General features: G+C 39.0%; 1 protein-coding gene across 4 annotated transcripts in view; it reads left to right on the forward strand.

Moving 5' to 3' along the window:
* Window positions 1-17,447, forward strand: part of LOC131693625 (calbindin-32) — a 237,177-nt gene that overhangs the window by 187,207 nt on the left and 32,523 nt on the right. For 3 of the 4 annotated variants that reach the window (XM_058981585.1, XM_058981586.1, XM_058981588.1), the window contains exons 7-11: window positions 1,280-1,336; window positions 2,241-2,324; window positions 2,427-2,482; window positions 13,727-13,772; window positions 16,956-16,976. In XM_058981585.1, coding sequence (XP_058837568.1) covers window positions 1,280-1,336; window positions 2,241-2,324; window positions 2,427-2,482; window positions 13,727-13,772; window positions 16,956-16,976 — 264 coding nt within the window. The remainder of the gene's footprint in view (window positions 1-1,279; window positions 1,337-2,240; window positions 2,325-2,426; window positions 2,483-13,726; window positions 13,773-16,955; window positions 16,977-17,447) is intronic. The other variant, XM_058981587.1, reaches the window with a different exon arrangement.

Genomic DNA, 17,447 nt, shown 5'->3' on the forward strand with positions numbered 1-17,447 from the left:
ATCACACGTCATACAAATTTTGTCATCAATACACACATATGACACGTTGGAGTGCTTTTGTTTACAATTTTGGCAAAATCATTTTTGGTAAAAACCAATCTTCATAATAATTGAAATTGATTAATACAGAATAGATAGAAGCATCAATTGTCTTCACTGGATTGTTTCTACCATTTATAAGATTCAAGATATTCAATCTTGAACTTTAAAAATCGTTTTTCTCCAAATGTGCAAACTGGCGCTTGTTATAATATAGCACAACAGCGACGATATATTTATATATGTATCGTGCTCGTTACAAAAACAAATCCTCATTTATGGTAATAATTTTAATTAACACATGTTAAACTAAATTTTAACAATGGAACTGACGGCGTTCTAAACAATACAAGTAGCGATTTGCTACACAATAGAAGTTGCCGCGTGCTAAATAATAGATATCGCAAAGTGCTGAACGCAAGTTTGAGCATGCCCGTTGAGGAGATGAAGTGCACTTGAGTGTTTCATTTTATACTCCTGTTATGGCATATTGTTTTGAACATAACACTCGGGGTGAATCGAGTCGATAAACAGATCAGCCACTATATGAAGACAAAATGCTGGTACTTTCAGCAGCTTATGATGCCGTCAGCTATCTATCTTTTTAAATACAACAGATAGGAAGTTTTTTTGTAGGAGACGATCCACTGCGACCAGTATTTAGATCTATTGTGGTAAGGAATAGAGATAGGAAGTTACTTTGCTCCGCAAAAATGTGTGATTCGACACCACAAATAACTTTGTGGAACATTCCAAGAACATAGGAGAATGATTAAAAAAGTTATCATGAGAAAACTAATTTCAAGGGATCTTCCACATAGCATGTTCCATGACTTGATAACTATTATAGTAAGATATATAGTGTCTTCAAGAATTTCTTCTATAGTAACATTTGCTACAACTTTGCCAAAGACATACTCTCGTTCTTAATTAGTTCAGAAAATAAAATATGTATTTAACTAATAGGTGAATTAATCACTAACCATAAAGCCAAAAACTTCTCCGAATAAAGTGTACTTCTAGTTAACGGTTTAGACGCCATTAATTTTGAACATGAAAACGACGTTTTAAAACACTGTGCAGGCAAATGGATCGATTTTTTTTCAAACAAGATTTAACCAAATGAATTTCAAAATTAATGTAAACAAACAAATTCGATCGGAAAAAGTTCCTAACAAACAATCCATGTTTTTTTTCTTCTCCCACTTCTCTCTTCTCATCGCTGAAAATGCTGCCGCAGATCTGGCGCGAGTACGATTCGGACAACAGTGGCTACATCGAGGCGGACGAGTTGAAGGTAAAAATATCCACCGTATATTTTAGCATTAAAATTAGTGAAAAAGTTTCCAATCCAATTAAAGTATTTCCCATTCATGCTCGAGGAAAATCGGTGTGTGTGTGTGTTTGCGATTGGATGTGCAGTGTCTGTTTGGTAGATGTGTATACATTTCCTCTTAATTGTGCACGAGCTTGCCGGAAAACAGAGCCATAAAGAATCGGGATAGATTCGGATGCTTCCTGCTATTTTCGGTTATGTTTCGCTTAACGACGCTCACGTGTCCACCCGAGACAACAGAACGTGCTCAGAATGTGCAACTAATGGTAGTTGAGTTGTTGGATTATCAGTAACCAACCAATGGAAAGCTGAAAACTTTTATCTTTGAGTAAACTAAATTACTGAGGAATCGGCGACATTTGTTCTGGTAGACAGTGGAGATAGTCAACCAAGCGTCTCCTTCTGTGGTGTGATCAATGTGCATGCACCATTCGCCGTTCAATTCCAAAACTCGGTCCGCGTTGCAAAATAGGGATGCTCACGGTTCGCTGGATGTACGTGTATATTAGTAATTGTATTTCAAAATTATTAAATTTAACTAAAATACTTTAGAAGCAAATGTTGTTTTCTCGCGAAACCATCGATCGGTTATGACCCGTGACAGATTGAACAATCCTGTCTGAAAGCACGATAACAAACCACGTATCTAGTCGTTAGATGACAAACATTCTCTAATTAGCTCAATCAACAGAAGCCCTTTTGATCAGCGCCAAACCAAACGCAAAACGCCACCGGCTGACTGTGGGGAGGGATCCTTCCGAACCCAGCCACCATACCCCGAATATCAGTTGAAACCGAACAACTCGCTCCATTGCCCTTTTATTCTGAAGGCCATTTGATTTTGTTTGTTGTTTTTTGATTTCAGAATTTCCTCCGCGACCTGCTGAAGGAAGCCAAGAAAATTAATGACGTGTCGGAAGATAAATTAATTGAATACACGGACACAATGGTAATAAATGATAATTTCCCGTTTGAAACTATACACCGGATGGGGGAGGCGGAGATTAATTGTCATTTTTCATAATTATTTTACAATTTTTGTTTCAAATAGCTACGAGTGTTTGACGCCAACAAGGACGGTCGGCTGCAGCTGTCGGAAATGGCCAAGTGAGTATCGTTCCATCATCGTGTTCTGCGTAACTATAGAGCAACATTTCAGCCAGTGCCACGGTGGGAGAATGTAAATATTTTCAACATTGACTTCCAGAGCCAGAGCTAAGCAACGAGAGAAACGACGGTCTCTAATTAGACTAGGAAGAAGTGCTCTTTACTCAACAATCTAAATTTGTTTGACATTGTTTGAAATAATGGGGAACTTTATTAAGTTGTGTTGTGAGGGCGAGTGCTTTGGAGGGAATGGCATTAAATTAAACTAGTTCAATCTTGTATGCTGCGCTGTGCTGCAGAGATAATTACCGAAATTGGCTGAAATGAAACGAGCACCTGGTACGAAGGTGAAATGGAATGGTTAATTAGGCGATTGTGTTGCACATGAGGGATTCCATGAGAAAGCGGTCCATCATAAAATCTCGACAAACATGTCAAATGGTCGTAAGTGCTAATGCGAGCCTCTCTTTGTTTACTTTCTCTTTCGATTAGTACGGCGTCATCTTAAAACTTTTCAATATTGTTTCAGGATATATCGAAAAACTCTGATTTCGACTAGCTTATTCTCGAAGAGTTGAGTAACAAACGTATAAACTGCCGAGTTATTAGCGAAAGAGAAAGTAAACAAAGAGAAACTGTCATTTGCACTTAGGACCATTTGACATGGTTGGCTAGAAATAGCACCATCGCCGATTCGAACAAAGCTTTGCAGCTATGTTCTGTTTATGAATTTCCATTTATTTCTTTGGCAATTAGAAGACTTTGACACAAGAGCAATTTTTCAAAAGGAATTTTTGCATGCATCACTTTCAAAAAAAATTTGTTCGATTACCATGCGTTGTACAGCAAAAGTACCTGTTCACGATCAGTGGCGGATCCAGGAGGAGGGTCTTGGGGGTTCGGACCCCCTCCGAATTTTTTTTTACTTGTTGAGGAATTTTAAAATAATTTCGATTTTATATTTGTTCCAAAATTGAAATCATTTCAAACAAAATTTTCACCAACAAAGCTAATACTCTTTAAATAAGGTTTTTACATATTACGAATTATAAAGTGTTCATTTTTAAATCAAAATTTCAAACCCCTCCCGAATTTTTTTCTGGATCCGCCCCTGTTCACGATACTACGGGTTGCTAGCCACTACCTATAGCCTTTTAATGTGGAACAAAGGACACTTCTCGACAAACATGTCAAATGGTCCTAAGTGCAAATGAGAGCCTCTCTTTGTTTACTTTCTCTTACGATTATTACGGCGTCAGCATAAAACTTTTCAATATTGTTTCAGGATATATCGAAAAAGGCTGATTTCGACTAACATATTATGCTAAGAGTTAATGAACAAACGTATTAACGGACGAGTTATTAGCGAAAGAGAAAGTAAACAAAGAGAAGCTGTCATTTTCACTTAGGACTATTTGACATGTTTGGCTAGACTTGTTCGGATCGCTTAAAAATCCACTATGAACTGCACGTTTCGAATGATTGGCAAAGAGTGAATAATCCATTTTAATTCTGTTTCGTTTGCTGTCTACATTACATGTATTGTGTGTATGTGAGAACCTAAGACAAAACGAGACAACTGGCTTCTTATTTTTGGTTTTCTTGCTTTTTGTGCCCTGTTGAATAATTGATGACAATGGACTGTATGCGGCTAGCGATGTTGGCAGTGCAGCCAATTTCTTTTTCATATTTAGATATGTTGCTATAATACACAATGTCCGTTTCATTAACAAACATTTCGCAATATCAAACTACATATTTCTAGCAAGTCTGGCCAGCATATCATATCAGACCGCACGAACAAAACTAACATTCATAAATCTATTAGACTCACCCTTCCACCATCTGGCCATGTGAACGACTCGTTACAGTACAGTCTGCAGACTACACACTTTTTATTTAAGCAGTTGAAAATCAGAAGTTCATATTTCTTAGTTTTTCCACAAAAAATTTTCAAATAGTGCTTGATTTTTCGCCGATTGTAGGTGAAGGTCCCCGTAAAAGATGTACATGTCGTTTTCGATTGAGAACTTAGACACTAACCCATGTTAGTTGCTTCAAACAAACGTTTTTAATGGAACTGAGTTGGGTTCTTGCAAAACAGCGGTGGTGTGAGCGAAACCGAAATATATTTCAGGTTGGAACCCAACTCGGTTTTCAGTTCAATGGCGCATAACCTAGGTTCGAAACTGGCTTCAAACAGACGGTTTGACAGCAGTTAGGTCCGAAACTGAGTTATTTTCTGCCTCAAGCAAAAACGACAATAAAAAGCAGAATCACTGGATAATGACTCGACATCTCTTTATTTTTTTTATTCAATTCGTTTATTTGATAAGGCACGCTTGCGTTAGCTTAAAGGTGCCAATTTTGTTTTGTTTTGCATTTTAAATTACTTAAAACTAGGGGATTAAATATTGATTTTTTTTTAATGAAACTAAGGTTTTATAGCTATCTTATACTATTCGCAAGGAGGTAATTTAATTTTCGTTAGATTAGGGGGGTCATTTAGTTTTATGGCAATACGGTTTAACTTTTTAAGCAGGGAGATTATTGGAGCAAATAATTTTTAACTAAGGGGACAACTCTCTCAAAAGTAGGAATAACCAAAGGGCGCGATTGAATTTTGTAAAGATTCGTGGAGATTAATTAGAGTTAGTTTTATGTGGTAGTAGAGTTGGCCATTTTCAGCGAGAACGCGAAGATATTTGTGGGGGGGGGGGGGGGGGGGGTAGGGGTTATACTTCTGGGTGTAAGAGTCAGGGGAGGGAGGGTGGACAAAGATGACAGGGGGGGAAAATTATAAACTTTCAGTTTCAAGCATCGGGAGATCAACGGCATAGATTACAGACTCGGGTGGCCTTCATCAGGAAGAATCATGTACTGGGACGCTGGGTGGTCCTCCTCAAGACGGCAGAGGTTTTGATTTCGTAGTACGGCTCAGATGTGGATTGGCAACAATTCGAGTTGCGCGTGTGATGTTCGTACTGTAGGTCCCGTGTGTGTTGGCTCATTCAACAGAGATGTTTTGTGTCGCCTTGGAGTCGCATCATACCTTCGTTGGTGTATGGTACAGGTGGAAGAGAGCGTTTCTGAGAATGATAGGAAATAAGAAGCGGCAGCTAAATTTTTATATTGATGGTTTGTAAGAAGGTGTAAACGAGGGACATATAGAGGACATCGCGGCTTGCCAGCACATCTCGAACCGGGACGTTGGTTGGTCTTCCTCGGGCCCGCAGGGTATCCATTAGCCGAGACCTGGCGGAACTGTACTCGCTGCACGTCCAGACAATGTGCTCGATGTCGTGATAGCCGTCGCCACAAGCGCAGATACCACTATCCGCGAGCCCAATACGCCGGAGATGTGCATCCAGCGTGTAATGGTTTGCCATGAGTCGAGACATCAAAAAAGACAATAAAAGATGCGGCGCTTAAAATCATACGATTCTTACAAAAACAAAAAATTTAAATGTCATCACATCATGTAGAGTAAAAAAAATTCTAACGATAATTTTATTCAAATTTATGAATTTCATACCAATTGACAGACAAAACTATTATTATATTACAGAATGTGATTCTAAATGTCTCTTCAAATCAAAATGCAATCAGCTAAAATCAGCCAAAAGGTATTACTTTTCAAGATAATTGGAATTTTGTTTCAACAAAACTATTAATTCAAGAAATGATGCCCTTCTTATAAATTCTTCATCAACGACTAACAACAATCAAATATTCATTCGTTCTGTGACTCTCTGACTGATTGACTATCTTTCCAGTCCGTGCAGTGTAACGTTATAAAGAATAGTGCCAATCCGCTGCCAAGGTTATCTAACACACTCTCCGCCTCGTTGAGGTTTCATTTATTTTTTAATTTCTTTTGTGTTACTGCGCGCTCGCCGTTATCCGGCCAGTGAGCAGTGAAGCAGTGTTTTTTTCTAGTAAGCCGCCTGGATACCGTTATATACATAAGTTAGGTATCGCTATAATACTACACTTCCCACTCTTGTCTATATTACCAGCGTGCACTGGACAATAGGGCCGTGCAAAAATGACATCTCCAAAGACAAGTGTTTGAATTTTCTTGAATATTTCTCGTGTTCTGCCGGAACGATATTCGACCCTGATAGAAATATCGAAAATACAGCCTGATAAGCTTCGGGTGGAAGTAACTAGTTTGAGTCAGGCAAACGATATTGCTGGCTACGAGTCCTTTATGAAGAAGTACAGAGTATATATACCAGCTAACCGAATTGAAGTCTGCGGGGTCGTCGCCGGTTCGATCTGAATTGCGAGAATCTGCTTGTTTTATTTGTGTATCGAAATATAGTTTTGTTTTGATCGCTCCAATTATTATTTTAATTGTCGACGTGTTTTCTATATATTTGAATCGTTGTGTTCTAACCAATCGTTGCGCATACTTTGAGTAGTTGATCAATTGATATTTTAAAGTGTAAATTACCTTGTGTAAATTTTATCGTATGAAAAATGACAGCTATCGGGATTGTTTACTTTGTTCGTGCGGTGTAGCATTATCAAAGGTAGCAGAGATGGAAAAAAGCAATACTGTGTAAACTACCGGTGAACGATTTAGAGTCGGTCTGCAGTGGTTTTTGCGAGACCTTTTCCATATCGTCCAGCAGTGGACGCTGTCGCAAGAAAAGATTGCCTGCCGTGATGTGATGAGCTTAATGGAAGGAGTGTACGCTTGTACATGACTGAAAAGGTTGAATCGGGAATTACCGCACCAATTGATGAAAACTTAGGGGGATCCGGACCGTGACACCCTCGATTTCTCAGAAAATCGCAAGACTTTCTGACTGTCGTACATATTTGTGGAAGCAGCATTCTGAAACATTAAATTTGAATGATGAATTTCATCCTGCAGTTATTTTGGAGAGGAGATACAATTTGATTCCTTTTTTTGCCATCCTCAAATCAAAAATCATTGTAATGGCAAAGCCGTGATTAATGCATAAAATATAAGTGGACAAATAACAGGTAAGTTTTTTAAAGATTGAGGATCCTATTTTATGGAATGATTTCTGCTTGAGTAAAAACAGAAATATTTTCAAGACGCTCACCACTTGCGTGCGTCATGAGCGTACGTTACTATTTGGACCCCGTATCCCATCAAACACCGTAAGCGGCTTGCGGCTGCGCACATGATTGTACACGCCACAGCAAAAAAATACACGATGCGCCATTCGACAGCTGTGACTACCCAGATTAATTTTTTTTGCTTCTTAAGATTTTTCTCCTATAAACATTTCATAGGTAAACATAATTCCATTGTAATAAAAATAAAAAAGACGGTCTATATTGACCCGTAGGGAGGTCCGAATTACCCTTACATTATAATAGAATGGAAAAACGTAGAGTTTTGCAAATCGTCGCCTAGCGCTGCCAGTGGTGCAAATGAATTTTTATGGTTTCAAACTAACAATTGGAACCTTGGACCGATAAATTCTTTCACATCCATCCACCTAAAAGGGTGATTTGCGTGGGTAGGTCCGACTAGCCCCGGGTTCCCCTATTATGTGAAATTCAACAACTTGCTTCATTTGTTGAATCATTAAGACAAAAAGTCGACCCTCTGACTGTGTGCCAAAATCATATCGACCAAACGAATAATGATCAAGTTCGCTCTAGCGGTCAATAGGAACCCACCTGTTTGGCCCAGCCTTGGAGTAAACCGTCGCCGTGGAAATCAAGGCCAGCCTGATCGTGCTGCAGTTGATCATGGGACCAACTTGATTGACCATAATGGGCTGTCCGTTGCGTCTATTGCACCTGATGCATCCCCACCCAAGCTCTGGCTATACTTATCCGGGTTTCATCCCATGATCACCAACAGTAGCGTTCAGAAATCCTTTTCGTTGTTTGAATGTGGAAGTCTCCACATATATCGTGCGTTTAGAGCTAAACAGTAAGGACACGACAAATTTGTCTTTCGTGTCGTTCGAGATTGGCCTTGATCCAGTACAGAAAAAGCTAGCGCTAACTCCGTCTACTTGGCCTGAGAGCCTAATTTTTCGGGGATTCATTGACATGTAAAAAAAACCGATTGTAGACTCGGACTGAAACGACGAAACCTGAATACGGAAAGCCCAATTGTGACAAAGAAGCTGATGGAAAATAACTGTACACGTTGCATCGCCGACTTCCAAACTCCTTTCTCGCACAACATGCCATCGCTTCAAACAACTACAACATCGCCGAGATTGTTCCAACAAATTCACGCTGCACTGCCATCTCCGGGACACCTGTTATACCGTACTACGGAAGCCCCCGAGCGCTCCGACGCAGTCAGCATGACTACCCAGCCAGGCAGCCAGCAACCAGCCTAGTCGTCCCGACTCTGCGTTCGGAGGTCGTGAGGGGGTTTTCCGAACTCCCTTTTCAGGCGAGTATTTTGTTGTAAATGACGATCCACTTCCTGAAAACCTTTTGGCTTCTATCTTGCCATAGAGTACATTACATTCGGACAACATTCCAGTACACCTGACTGGCGTTTACGGTTTGCGGTTGTACTACCAAAACGTCAGAGGGCTAAGGACGAAAATCGAGGACGCGGATTTACCACGTCGTGACAGGTGACAAATGCATCATTGAAAATAATCTTTGATAAACTGGGATGCTCTGCCCTATTCTGCCGTTGGCTTCGATCATACCTTGTTCACCGTGAAGTCGTTGTTCAAATTGGTGACAATGTATCTGAGTCCTTTTCCAACCATTCTAAAGTTTCTCAAGATAGTACGCTTGGTTCGCTACTGTTTTCACGTGTAGTTTTCGTCTTAATGCGTGGAGGGAAACTGTTCTTCTCCGACGACTTCAAAAAAATTTCTAGTTATAAGGAAAGAAACCGATTACCGTGAGCTGCAGTATCTCGTTGATACCGTTTACAGTTTGCGTAAAAGAAATATGGTGGTTCTTAGTGTTGCGATATGCCTTGTTATCAGCTTTCATCACACGAGGAACACTTCTCAACTATCATTGACAAAGTAAATCGCCATTCGTTTTCAATCGCTCAATCGAGACACAAGTGTTTTGTTTCCAGTCGCGTAGCGACAAAGAATAGTGTTAATCCGCGTTCAAGGTTACCTTGCGCATCCTCCGCCTCGTCGAGGTTTCAGTTTTTTTTCATTTCTTTTGTGTTTCTGTTTCTGAGTATCGCTATCCGGCCAATGACCAGTGAAGCAGAGTTTTTCTAGTAAGCCGCCTGGATACAGTTATACACACAAGTTAAGTACCGTTTTTATACGTTTCCTCTTCTTGGTTCTCATAATAATGTGCACAATAGACCCGTCCAAAAATAACTTCCCATCACGGTGGTTCATCTCAAGGTGAGATGGATATCGAAACAAAATCGGCTCCCCGGTTCAAATAATATCCAAGCTCGGCCACCGGACCCATCATCTTTCGAACCAAAGACAAAAAATGTTTGAATCTATTGCAGATATCTCGAGTTCTGAGGGAGCGGTATTCGGCCGTGACGGAAATATCAAAAATTCGCCCTGATAAACTTCGGTTGGTGGTAAATAGTTTGAATCAGGTAAACGATATTGCTGGCTGTAGTAGATAAAGGTTTCAAGGTAACTAATATACAAAAATAGGTTGTGCCATTTAACAGTGTAATAACATTCATATATAGTGACTACTTTGTCGGTAGCATAACATGAATTACCCAGATTCAAAAAAATACTACACTGGCTACGGGCCCTTTACGAAGGAGTACAGAGTGTATATTCCAGCAAACAGGGTTGAAGTCTCCGGGGTAGTCTCGGATTCGAGTCTGAGTTGCGAAGACCGGCTGAAACTTGGTACTGGCTGTTTCAAAGACCCATGCTTAAGCCAGTGAAGATAATGCAGTGCACAAGTTTGCATTAAGCATCAGTCACAGTTGACGGGAATAAAACATACGTCAACTCAGACTCTTATCGGGTGACCTTCGCCGGCTCTGCTCTACCCAACTACCTTTCCTTTGACAAGGTTCGTCTACCTGTTCGCTTCTTTGTGCCGCGGGCCATGAACTGTACTGCCCATAAAAGCATCAGAGTTCCATATGGATTTTTGTAGAAAATGAATTTTTTGATGGATTGTATTCTGTATCACCACTGAATCACAATGCGCAAATAAGATTACCAGGTTTGTTAAAAAAATATCGAAATAAATGCCAAAACATGGTTGTCCCATCCATAAGGCTCAATGAAAATGTAAATCTTGAACAGTGTTTTTCTCGGCTTGCTGTTTTCAAAATGGGACTCTTAGGCTCTTATGAGCCCTAATTGCAAACAAATGAAACACACAACCTCCCATTGTAGCAATAAGGCACGTTGTAGGAAATGCATTGGGAATCATGCGGATGGTTCCTGTGGAAAGGTTGTCAAAAAGTGTCTCTACTGTGGGGGAAACCCGCATCATCTCCCGGCATGTCCCACCTACAAACAGAGCCAGCGGAATCTTAAGCGTTCCCTTCTGGGACGCTACAAGTGATCTTTTGCAGAAATGCTAAAGATAGCTACGCCATCGGACCCTAACATCTATATTGACTTGTCTGCTGACGAAGGTGACTATGATGAACCCAAGGAGGGAATATCTTCTGCTGTGCCTAGAAGCAATGGAAAAAGGAGGAACATTTCCCCTCTCAAGCTTCGCTGTAAACACCAGAAGGTGTCTCTCCAAGATCCCCAAAAAATAACTACTCAAGGAAGTACTGATGCAAAACCGAATCAAATCGTTACTGGTCTCAAAAATCTGAGCTCAGAAAAGGAGTTCCCAGCACTACCAGGAACATCAAATACCCCAAGTGTACCCATATCTCAGCCAGAGAATGAAACCAGCGTTGGCTTAATAAATTTCTCTGACATTGTGGAACGTATCCTTACAGCATTAAATATTTCTGACTTTCTTAAAAGTATCTTGATAAGCTTTCTCCCCGCAGTAAAAACATTCTTGATGCAGTTCACTGCGAAATGGCCCCACCTTTCAGCGATTGGATTGCTTCCACATATATCCCCCCTAGAGCCTCTGTTAGCCCCCGTCGGCTTGGCGATATTGCGGAACTCCTCTCCCCTCCGAGGCTAATTATAGGTAATTTCAACTCCCACAATACGGCCATTTCATCAGCTTTCCAAAGCGCTCACAATATTGAAAAGCAATTGAAAATGACCGCGAAGCTAATTGTTTAGTGATGAAAGTTCCGGAAAATAGTTTTTTTTTGTTATAAATCAAGATTTTGAGGGTATATTAAATTAATTCAATGTGGTTTTGTATTGTATTTGACAAGACCTACAACCCTTACCAGATCACTTGAAAAGTGCATTCACTTTGTTTTATTTTTTAGCACCGCGTTACTAAAACAAGATTGGAGACAATAATAACGAAAAGAAACTGGAAACCTTTGTTCTTCGTGCTGATATGACTGCCGAAAATTGGTAACTGGTTTTCGATTTCGATTTGAACCCTCGTGTATGGTTCAACAGTCATAAAATTCCACTCAACCAATACCATGCGTATTCTCCAAACACATTGAATGCCCAGTTGGTCAAATAAAAACTAAAGAAATTTGTTTGCTCAATCCAAAGAATTGTCAGCTCGTTTGGCATCCCACGCAGGATATGTGTTCGCTTACAATGCCATCACATCAAAGAACATTTAAAATTACGTACGACATGATAAGTGCAATTCTGAATTACGATAAAATGAAGACTACACTTGGTTATTTGCAATAAAATTAAATCGAGCAAAATGTTGATGAATCACCTTATAAAAATAGATTATAAGGGATGCGGACGATAATAGTTGACAAATAGTTGACTATGGCCGAAGAGCAAAAAAAAAAAAATTAGATAGTAACAGAAAATGTTTGATAAAAATTGGTGTATTGTTATGAGAAAGGCGATTGTTTTAAACTCCCTATCTTGTCAAAGGACAAAACGCAAAATTCAATCCAATAATTCCGGGCCCACGGCTGCTTTTGTGCATGTGTTTTGATTGTCTCGGAACCTACGTGCATGAAACTGTCTGAATATCACATCCGCTTAATGGACGAAAACGTATTATCGATAACATGTTTTACTTGTCACCAGATTTCCGCTTTGTTCCTTATCAGTGCATTAACGTCCGATCATATTCATTACGCTACGAATAAAATTCCATTAAGCGAAACATGGAACGATTTCCTTCCACCAGCCTGTTAGTGGACGGTTATGGTTCAATATATACTGTAGGCACTAATCTACGGAAATCATAGTTTAGGCGAGGACTGCATATCAAGAAGACTGTTATCTCTTTACTTCCCCCATACAAACGAGAAGCGACCGAGGTTACAGCGCCTCTATTGGGAGAAGGTAGGAAGCTTAATGTAAAATTGTATGTGTGTGTGTGAAGTATCACCTTTACCCGCAAGTGGAGTTGCTGTTACTGTCTCCCGAATCTGGACAGAGTTGCCAGTCTTCTTGCTATGCAGTCATCGGTTTAGGTGATTTACAATCGAAGGTTGTAATCTGCAAGCGATTCGAATATTCAGTCACGTACTGATACTGAATAAAAAATTGATTGAGCATCTACAATATGGCCGCGAAATTTCAATCAGCTTACATCACATGCTGTATGCTCGTGAGACTCTATTAACATTAGCATTTACGCCTGTCAAATAGATATGACAATTTTATCAATTCTATAAAAGTAACATAGGGTGATCTAAATTGATAACGATTCGAGCAAAGAATCAAAATCGACCAGACTGTAAATGAGACTACGTTAATAAAATTGTTAGTGTATATGCGGTTATTTTTCCAAACCAATTAAATACTGTTCTCGACAAACAAATGATTACGGCCTAAAAGCCAACTGTCAAAATCCACTTTGAATGGAAATTCCAGACAAACCATTACTAGTCGAATGTAATTCACAACAGTTTATGAAAGAGAAAACTTTTCTCTTTCATTTAATACCAGCATCTGTGATTTTCGTGTAACGGTTTGTCCGGAATTTCCATTCAAAGTGAATTTTGACAGTTGGCTTTTAGGCCGTAATCATATGATTGTCGAGTGTTCATCTTTTATAGCAGGAATGGCTAGAAATGTTGATCTGTATTCCATTATAGGAGGTTATGAAAATACCTTTCTGACCTATATAAAATTCTACGTAACAAAACTTTTCCACTTACGAGAGATATTTCTTTTTGTGATAATGGATTTTTCATATGCACTGTTTTCTATTTTCTTGCTCTATCACATACAGATTGCTTCCCGTGAAGGAAAACTTTCTCTGCCGGCAAGTGTTCAAGGTAAGTTGTGCTTTTGATTGTTTGAGTTAAGATTCATGTTGGTAATTACGACAAGGTATGCTTTGCCCAAAACAGAGTAATAACGTATTTTTGAACAATTCAAACTTCGACAATAAATATTTGATGGAATCTAGACATAACTTAAATGATTCAGGTGGGGTCTTAACTTTGACACAACTTAGATATTTCCCTTGAACTGACCTTTTCAATATTTTACATTTCATCTAGATATACCTAGCAGATGAACAACAGAATCAATAGTTGACCTTCTTATTACGAAAGGATTGACGTTTTTGTCTTCAGCAACTTTTAAATAACATGTCACATTCATTCCTTCATTTTAGTCAGCTGTTTTGCTCTGGTTTTCAACGACCCCTTAAGAAAAATCATCCTACTCCGTAGTTCAGAACAACTCGTGAATCGGTCTTATTGAAACTCGATAGCATTTGTTTCTTCTGGTTGTTCCGTTACAGCTACAATGACAAATACCATGATACATCAAGCATTATTTTTCGACAGATTGATAATGAAAAAACAGCTTTTTAATCTCATATAGTGGACAAACATGAATGTACCCGCGGTCCGGTGTGTAACACCAGCTGGTCATTTGAATAACAGACTTCGTCCAACGGCAGTGATGATCCACTTCCCCACAAACGAATGAGTCAATTTCGCATAATTACTAACCATTCATATTGTCAACCAATCTGTGGCAGCGGGTAATCGGCTTCGCTCAGAATGGAAAACATCCTATTGATCATCGGTCCTGTCGGGAAAGATTAATTTGCAATCAAATAAAAACCATTAATGGTGGATTCTGTGCCCATAAATTCTATAAACTGTAATCTGTTGGACTTCCGCGCAGAAATTCAGACCCCCCCTTCTATTATATTATCGACTAACCAGTTCAACTATGGGAATCGTTCCGAAAATCCCCCATATCCTTTCATGGCATGGTTCCATCATTAAACTGTCTCATATAATATAGATATGAATGCATTCCATCGGTAGATACAATAGTACACGCTTATTTCGTTCAACCCAGTTGTATCCTGTAAACAGCTTGAGCTGCAAGCGACCCCATACCACACCTTTGAATAACGATTATTGATCTCAGATATATATTTAATTATTAGAAACGACATCCGGTGTCTTCTCGGGTAGAAACGAATCAGCGTGTAACATTCCAACCAGACGTTGGCGTGCCACCAGTAAGACACGCTCTGCTTCAACTAAAACGTAATTTGATTGTGGGAATTATCCATCACGCTATCTCTAGTTCTAGTAGGTACTTGTCGTTTGATTCCTACTCCTTCGGCTCACTGTCTGGTACTTGGGAAAATCGAGTTTCCGGTTCGTGCTAAATTAGGGTAGAAAAAATTGTAAACTTGATGGATTACTTTTTAAATGGTTAACGATTATTTGGCTCTAATAGTTCAATATTTTGCCCATGTACCTGCACGAGTGATATAAATAGGGTAAACCGTTGTTATTTGATCCATCGAAAATTCTTACAAATCATAGACACACACGCTTACGAAAAACTACCTAAAATTGAGTTCTTTTGATTCAATTTTAAGTTATCGTACAATTTCTGGCGGTGATGCGAACCGTTGCTACCGTAGATAATGTTTCTTATGTAAAAATGTCAAAAGATTCTACTGGGCATTGTAGGATTGTCTGCATAAAATGTTTTAGTTCGTTTTACCCCGATTCTCCCCATATGTTTGGTTTTAAGTTAAACTTTACTCAACATCTCGGCAGCCGGCTGAATGCGGCTGACCAAAAGTAGTGTTTTTTACGAAAAAAAAAAAATCCAAAAAATTGATTGTAAATAGATGGAATGACCGCACGGAATGTGTGAACCCGTTTTACCATTACCCTTCTTATAATTTGGTTTTGAATTTAAACCTGATTTTACATTTCGAGCACTGAAACAAAGTAGTAATTCTTGTGTTAAAAAGTTTGGGGAATCAATTGAAGATAGAAAGACCTCACGATTTACAGGTTTCTTTCCAACAGTGTAGCTTTTGTTAACGACTGCCTAAGTGAAATGGATCTGCCACTGATGGATATATATCCAGGGGAATTTCCGCCTTCGATAAAATATCCTCTTTTCTATAAATTACTGATCCACTTTATGCTCAGCACACTGACGAAAAAACAAAAAAAAATCCTTTAGCAGCAGTCCAGAACTCAACAGATGCTCGTTAAGTTCCGCATACGACTTACCAGAAGCCGGCTAAACATTTTAACGTTCGTATATTCCACCGAGCAGATTCTCTCCATCGTATAATCGAAACAAACTGCACTACTAACGGTCTACATTTCATACGAAGCAGCAGGAGGTGAAACTGTTTCTTGCTAGTTGTTTCATTTATTTCACACCTTCCGGTTGCAACCCGGTCACTTTCATGGAATGAACAGAAAAAAAAAGTTTAAACAAGCACTTCGCCTTTTTTCTTCCCCATCGTATACTCCTAAATGTCCCTATTGGCTTGAATCCGAAGAAAACTAACTGCTTCCCCTTCTTCAAAGAATCTTCATTTTCCGCCTTTTCTATGTTTCTACTCTACTCTTCTTCCACTCTTAATATGCACCCGACGGCCTAGCGTCCTACTTTTTGTGTCAAAAAAAAACTGCCGACTACTTCTTATGAACTCTTTCAACTAACCGGTGTCTTGCATCTTTTGATACTTCAACTTTTCTCGCTGGACGTTATTTGTGGCACTTTTCATCTTTTGACGTGACTAAGTCCGTTCACTGTTTTAAACAAAGACTTTTCAATTAAAAATAACAGTTATCATCGACATTTTAGTTTGTGTACAAAAAAAAACTTCAAATCAACCTAAATTGTCGATTTTTTCATAATAAATGAAAATTAAATACTTATTGTACTATATGTAAACAGCATAACATAACAAAATAATTTAACTTTAGTTCTAAGATACGATATCACCCTAGTTGCATCCTAATCTCTGCTTATTTCCCGAATAAATTCCGTATTTGCATCTCAAAACAAAAAACAAACTAAAACCGACGACACGATCAAAATGCTTCCGCACGCTGACAACCCAACGAATCAACCAACCACAAACTAACCTAATCACAATACATCACCAAAACCTGCACCACTGGTTATGAATCTATCCTGGTTTATCAAAAAATAACACATACATACAGGAAGGCAGAATAGACGAAGATGTGAGTATATTGTCATCTCTCTCTCTCTTTCTCTCGTTATTCGTTCCTTCGTTGCACAAGCGCAAAAACACAGTTGGCTTAACGGGGAAACTCGGAATAAGAGAACCGGTTTAAAACGTCATTTTTAGACCAACTATTACGAAACTGGCCTAAATGAATTAGTTGATGCTAAACGAGACTGAAATCAAACGTATTTCTATTGTGGATACGTCAAATTTTAGCTCGTTTAAATTAGAGCACTCCAGTTAGTGTGGCCTTGAGAAACAAAAAGACGTATGAAGACTTTTTTTCATTAGGTCCAATCTGCAAATGAGAGCCCACTTTTTTTCGCTTTCTCTTTCGCTTATTACTGTGAAACCATAAAACTTTTTGAACATTTATCAGTATGTTTCAAAAGACCAAGGTTTTTACTAGTTTACTATGCATAGAGTTGAAGGGAAATCAGAAAGGTGACCGAGTAATTCGCGGAGG

Source organism: Topomyia yanbarensis, chromosome 3, assembly GCF_030247195.1.
Source record: "Topomyia yanbarensis strain Yona2022 chromosome 3, ASM3024719v1, whole genome shotgun sequence".
In the NCBI taxonomy this organism is placed as follows: Eukaryota; Metazoa; Arthropoda; class Insecta; order Diptera; family Culicidae; genus Topomyia; species Topomyia yanbarensis.